The 7,120-nt window shown below is 34.0% G+C and overlaps 1 protein-coding gene across 4 annotated transcripts in view; it reads right to left on the reverse strand.

Moving 5' to 3' along the window:
- The window catches only part of ITGA1 (integrin subunit alpha 1), a 163,601-nt gene that overhangs the window by 20,250 nt on the left and 136,231 nt on the right, over positions 1 to 7,120 (reverse strand). For all 4 annotated transcript variants that reach the window (XM_049648089.1, XM_049648092.1, XM_049648088.1 and 1 more), the window contains 3 exons: positions 6,444 to 6,520; positions 3,480 to 3,569; positions 2,021 to 2,123 (listed from right to left, as the gene is read on the reverse strand). In XM_049648089.1, the coding sequence (XP_049504046.1) occupies positions 2,021 to 2,123; positions 3,480 to 3,569; positions 6,444 to 6,520 (270 nt within the window). The remainder of the gene's footprint in view (positions 1 to 2,020; positions 2,124 to 3,479; positions 3,570 to 6,443; positions 6,521 to 7,120) is intronic.

The following is a 7,120-nucleotide window of genomic DNA, read 5'->3' on the forward strand; positions in this document are numbered from 1 at the left end:
ATGCCCTCTGTGGGGCATCTGGGTGGCTCAGTTGATGGAGCATCCAACTCCTGATTTCACTCAGGTCATGATTCCAGGGTTCTGGGATGGCACCATGTGTTAGGTGTGGGGCCTTCTTAACATTCTTTCTCTCTCTCTCTCTCTCTCTCTCTCTCTCTCTCTCTGTCTGCCTCTCTCCCCTGCTTATATGCTCTCTCTCTCTCTAAAATAAAAAAATTAAATTAAATTGGCCCTCTGAACTATTATTAATAGCTGTCTCTCCATTGAATAACTATATGATAATTTATTTAAGCAATTTCATGTGGTTAAGCTTTTAGATTGTGCCCAGGTTTCAATTTTTAAACTACTATAAATGACACTGATAAGAGTATCTCCCAGGGGTGCTTGGCTGGTTCAGTCAGAAGAGCATGTGACTCTTGATCTGGGGTTGTGAGCTTGAGCCCATGTTGGGTGTAGACATTACTTAAAAATAAATAAATAAACTAAAAAAAAAGAATATCTCTGAGAATAAATCTTTCTATCACCAATAATTTCCTATAGTAAATTTGTAGCAGTAAATTCACTGGCTCTCACCTAAGAAAATGTTCACATTATTTTTTATTCCATTACTCCAATTTTAGATTTTATTCCAGAAAAAATAATCAGACATACAAAAGATTATGCTCAAGGATATTCTTAACAATGTTATTTCTATCAACATTATTTACAATAGTTTGAGAGTACATGTTTCAAGTTTGGTCCCTAATAAGTAACAACATATGAAGATCTATAATATTAAAAATTCCTCTCTTTTTTCTCTCCTTCCTTGTGTTTTGCTGAATTCTTTAATCTGGGAATAGCAAATGGAGTTAGAAGAACTTGGCAGCCTAAATTTCAAAGATTTATCTCAGTAATGAAGTGACTGGCATTCATGCTAATTTCTTTTTTTTTTTTTTTTTTTTAAAAAAAAAATTTTTTTTTTTTTTCCAACTTTTTTTTTTTTTTTTAATTTATTTTTGGGACAGAGAGAGACAGAGCATGAACGGCGGAGGGGCAGAGAGAGAGGGAGACACAGAATCGGAAACAGGCTCCAGGCTCCGAGCCATCAGCCCAGAGCCTGACGCGGGGCTCGAACTCACGGACCGCGAGATCGTGACCTGGCTGAAGTCGGACGCTTAACCGACTGCGCCACCCAGGCGCCCCCATGCTAATTTCTAGAGCATGGCTTGTCATAGGAATTTCAGCAAAGAGCACAGATAAAAACAATGGAACGCATCTTGAGAGTATACAATTATTTCACTTTGTAAGAGAACTTCCTTTCTCACTGGAAAGAGATTGAGACCATTTTCACCTATAACAACATTGCATTATTCATACTTCTGAATATATATTTAAATTCATCATTTGAATTGGACCCTCTTTTACTTGAATAACATACTTGAGTCTGTGTCTGTAAGTAGGCATTACCTAAAATGCAAGTCTGGCTCAATTCCGTAATTGTTTGCTATAGTGGTTAGGAAAGTTCATTATGATGAATTCAAAGAGAAAAATAAATGTAACAGAACACATCACTTAAGGATGTGGTACGAGGAACATATGAAAGGTAGCAATGAGCTGAAGGAGATACATATTTATTTGTTGAGTAAAGGAAAATATTACCAAGACATCTGAAGTAATCAATTTTCTGAAATAGTCATAATTATTTTTTAAAGTGCTTTTTTCATTCACACTTGCAATGCAAATAAAGTCTACAGGTTTATAGGTAGTATCTCTTTGGTTTTAGAAGTTTATTTTTTCTAGGAAGTCATCTAACTGTGTCTTAGGAGGAAATTAGAAATTTAGATTTTTAAAATTGCTTCAAAGTATAATTATCAATAATTATTTAAATAAAATTACTTCAAAATAGTGAAATTACAAAAAAATATTCTGGAATATAGGGATTAACTGTTGAATCAGCAGGTTTCTATGTGTCTGTTAATACTTTAATTTATAAATTTACAAATTATTCCTTTACTATACTAATTTAGAGGTAATTTCTTACCAAGTAGAAGACATTAATTTCATTTCCAATGTCCTCAGTAGAATTAATAACTTCAGGGACTGTCTCATTGGCCGCAATTGAAATATGGTATTCACTTGCAGAGCTGAGAATTAATCGAAAGAAGAAAAACAAAACACAACAAAGCTTAACTTTTATTTGACCTCATTCTTTTTCTTTATACTAGGTAATCCCACAAAAAGTACTTGTAGAAATTTCAAATTGGAGGCAAAATCTTCTACTCTGAAACCTAAAATTAAATCTTTGAGGAGGATGAGAAAGACTATATAATTTCACTCAATAATCACTAATGTTTATTTGGTCTTAAAATGCTAAAATATATACAGTTTTTAAACTGAAAGTTTCATTGTTACCAAGTATAAAGTTTCCACTAATTCACTAATATCATTTACATTTAGTGAATAATGAGACTAAAAGTTGGTATTTTTCATAGTGCTGAAATTTAAATAGATTTAAAAAATTGTTAACCTTTTCACATTAAGGTCCTATATTACTGCCAAACTTAAAAATTCAATCTTTTCCATAAAATTCTCCATGTTCTTTGGATGAACTTGGTGGAATTTAGTATAATAAAACAAATAGGTATTTGCCAAAATTCTATTTTAATAAAATGAAAAATTCTTGGAAAATCATTGTACCAGGAGAAGTGGTAACAGCAAGATAGAAAACAGCAAATAGAATTTGGAGGCTAAGTAATATACACAGAATTTATGTGTATATCCTATAATCCTCACATTTTTGTTGTTATCAGAAAAAGCAAAGTGCCATAGAAAATAAATTAATAAAATGATCAGAATTTCACACTAAACTGTGAAAGTATAAGAATCATATACTTACACTTTCTGTATACATTGCACATATTTATTTAACAGGAGCTTGGAGTCTTGCTTAAGCAAGAGAAATTATAGTGGGAAATTTTGCCAATACGATTTGTGTTTGGATAGATCAGAAGTTTTTAGGGGAAAGGACAGTTTAGAATAATGCAAGAAATAAACAGCTCTTGTCAATGAGAAATGATTTAATCTTGTGTGTCCAGAATGAGCAGGCTGACTAGATCCCTCACAATGAGAAACGATGGTCAAGAAACATGCTGGTGCCCTCTAAGAACAGTGCCATTTGTGGCATACTTCTAGATCTGCAGCTTGCGTTTATGACAGAAGACTGGACTGCTAATGTAATCCAGGATCATTAGCACCTCACATTTAAAATTATTTAGTAGGCTTGGCCTCTGACTTTTAAGTGCAGGAGAATTACCCGGAGGGCTTGTTTGACACAGATTTCTGGGCCCCAGAGTTTCTGATTCAGTGGATTGGGGTGGGGCTAAGAATCTGCCTTTCTAACAAGTTTCCAGGTGCTTCTGATGCCCTTGGCCAGAGACCACACTTTGAGAACCATTGGGTTTGTAGACTGACATCAACATAAAAATGCAGTTTCCTCCTACCTGTAAAACTGAAGTCCAACTTCATATTTTACTGGGATAGAAATATTAACTTCATTATCAAAAAGGGCTTCAGGAGGCTCTTCACTGTCACTAGGAAACACACAGCACATTTGGACAAATCATTAAACCATTGACTATTTAGAGACATCTGAGCATTTGAAAGGGAAGTTTATTTTGGCAACTAAATAAAAGGACAAACAGGTAGAATTCTTAAAAAAATTTTTTTAATGTTTATTCATTTTTTAGAGACAGGAAGAGACAGAGTGCAAGTGGGGGAGGGTCAGGAGAGAGGGAGACACAGAATCTGAAGCAGGCTCCAGGCTCTGATCTGTCAGCACAGAGCCCGACGCGGGGCTTGAACTCACGGATCGTGAGATCATGACCCGAGCTGAAGTCGGACGCTTAACCGACTGAGCCACCCAGGTGCCCCAAGGATAGAATTCTTGTTTCTGTTGTTGTTGTCATTTTTAAACCAGGGTGGGGAGGGGGGTGGGTATTATTAAATTTCCTAAGCTGATTCTGAGCTGCAGCTTGGGTTGAAAACTACACCAATTTAGTCCAAGGTTTCTCAAACTTCTTTAGAAGGATTATGATAAATATCCTTGGGTCAATTGTTAAATACACAGATTATTGGGTTTCTCTTCTTGAAATACAGATTTAGTAGATCTGAGTTGGGGCCTAGGAATTTGTGTTTTTAACACAAATCATACAAGTGATTCTTATTTATTCTTTATAGACAAGGACCTCACCAAAAGACTCAACTAGGGTCACATGGTGGAGAGTCAATATAAAATCTTTGATCTTCTTGTTTTAATAGTCTTTCTGTGCTTATTGCTTGATGCTTATGTTATTTGTTAAGAATATATTTATTCCCTTGATTTAAGTTGTCATTTCAATTATGTATTATGTAAACACATATGTATGTTTATACATACATATGCGTATCTCATACTCCCCTGTATTAAAAAAAAAACAACACATGTGAGGTATGTAACAGTTACCAACACTGGCTCTGGGGCCAGAGTGCATGGGATTGTTCTTGAACATTAACACACTTTAATCTCTCTTTGCCAAGGTTTCTTAAAATTATTTAATCTCTCTTTGCCAAGGTTTCTTAATCTATAAAACAGGGATTTATCAATAAATAAATGATTATAATAAATGCCAAGTGCTTAACATTGTGCCTAGATGTAAAAAATATCTAATGAGAGTTAGATTTCATTATTTTTATCACATACCCCCTCCACCGAGTGACCAAGCACCTAGCATCTGGTCCCACAGAATGGACAACGAGGACATTTTAATGGCTCTGCTATTCCCAAGTGTATTAAGTGGCTTTGTGCGAGCTAAAGGGCAGTGAAGGCAGCACCTTGATTTGGGTAATAGATATTTATGTGACTGGGCTTTTGCTATGGATGGTCTCCTCTTCTCCCACCTGTTCCCTGCTGCAGCTAAATTAATCTTCCTAAGAAACAGCTCTGTATATATGACTTCACCCCTCAAAAACTTTTCTGGCTTCTTAGGACTTGCTCAGTTAAGAAAAAATGCCTCATCCTGACATTTCAATACATTTCAACACACATTACCACAACATGGTAAAATGCACACCTTCTGTTTATCTTCTGTTACTCCTTTATGTATTCTCTATATGTGAGCTACAATGGATTATCTAGTATTCCACCAGTAGATCTAGTGGTTCATCTTTGCGTTTTTGCTCAAGCTCTATATTTTGTCTAAAATGCTCTACCTAATTCTATTTACCAACCTCTCTGTGAATTGCTACCCACCCTTTAAGGTCTTTCTCAATTACAATCGTCTTGATAAAGTTTTCTTGGGGTCTCATTGCTCAGTAGATATAATTTCAACCTCTGTTTAAAGTTTCTGATACATGGTTTACATTTTTCAAATGAATTTTCCTTGTTCTACCCTATATTATAATAATTTATATACTAGTCTCAGTGCCCTGCTATAATTTTCACCCTATGAGGAGGTTCATGTCCATATGAATTTTTATATTCCCTATTGTGGACTAATTTAATACCTTGTCCATAGATGTCAAATAAATATTTGTTGAGTTAAACTGAGCATACAGAATTCATTTACACATTATTTTCTCACTTATTCATTCACTCTATATTAATTCAGTATGAGGGATCATGCTAGTTACTGGGGAGTAAAGCAACAAAAGATAGAACTTTATTTCAAGTTTATGGTCCAGTGGATGATTACACTTAGAAGAAAGTTAAGACACTATTTCAATTTCCTCATGAGCCTTTCATTTTTAGTCTGGGTATTCTATGATATCTTTCAGAAGCTCTGACTTCTTTGTATAAAATATATTAAACTACAAAAAGGTATCATAAAACTTTAAGTCTAGGTGTGCCTGGGTGATTCAGTCGGTTAAACGTCTGATTCTTGATTTCAGTTCAGGTCATGATCTGATGGTTTGTAGGATCAAGCCCTGTGTCGGGCTCCAAGCTGACAGCATGGAGCCTGCTTGGGATTCTCTCTCTCCCTCTTTCTCTGCCCCTTCCCCATTCATGTGCTCTCTCTCTAAACAAATAAAATAAACTTAAAAAAAAAAAAGAGCCTTTAAGGACATCTAACGATTCAGTTGACTCTATGGGCTGCCAGTAAGAATTAAATTAGCAATCCTGTAAACTTCTAAATAAATTTAAATGAAATTTGGCAGATATAAGTAATGTATGATTACAATATGTTTTACAGCTCCTAGACCAATGGCTTAATCTAGTTAGGTGTATTAGTTCCATTAAATAAAAATTTCTTTATTTTTAATTATTCATAAGGATGTTTTTGTTAACTAAAGGGGTTCATTGCCTTCTACTTTTACTGATCCTCATAAAAGTTGTAAGTTCCAGTGAATCTATAAAGCAAAATATTCTAAATACATGGAAGAAATTATATACTTATAACACATACAGTCATGCATACATATCAACCAACCTTGTTGCACTTAAATGAATGGTCACATTTTCCATGAGATAAGATGTGTTAAACTGAAATAATATTTTGAAAGTAACCTATGAAATAAAAATATTTTTAGTTTAGTAGCAGATAAAGAAGTAGAATGTTTACATTGATTAAAATGTTTAATTACATTAATGATAATACTTAGGCTCAAATTATAAAGTTATTTACAAAATCATACCTTATAAAATAAAACCTCATCACATCTCAAAAATTGAACAAGATATACATGTACTTTTAAACTTTGATTTTAAAGCTCTTTTAATCAATTTAGGCTCATTCATAGAAGGGATGACTAGAATTCAGGTGTCATGAGATTTGTATGGTTGTACCATATATGTGTGGAGTTTTCTTCTGTATTTTCTTCTCTCACATATATTTTGAGCTACATTAAAAAACATTTTTTTTAAAGAATCTTCAGCTCTGCTGTTTTCTTCTTGCTTTGAAGTAGCAATCATAATTCCAATAGAAGCTTTATTGGGTGGGCTTGAACTACAATACTTTACAAAGGGTCAAACTGCCAGAGTCTCTCAGTGAGCTCCTTTTTGTTCTGTTTTTCCTTAGCTCCCTGACTGGTGTGCACATATAAGTCTTGGAATTTTTTTTTTTTTTTTTTAATTTTTTTTTCAACTTTTTTTTTTTTTTTTTTTTTT

This window comes from Panthera uncia (genome assembly GCF_023721935.1).
Source record: "Panthera uncia isolate 11264 chromosome A1 unlocalized genomic scaffold, Puncia_PCG_1.0 HiC_scaffold_17, whole genome shotgun sequence".
Taxonomy (NCBI): domain Eukaryota; kingdom Metazoa; phylum Chordata; class Mammalia; order Carnivora; family Felidae; genus Panthera; species Panthera uncia.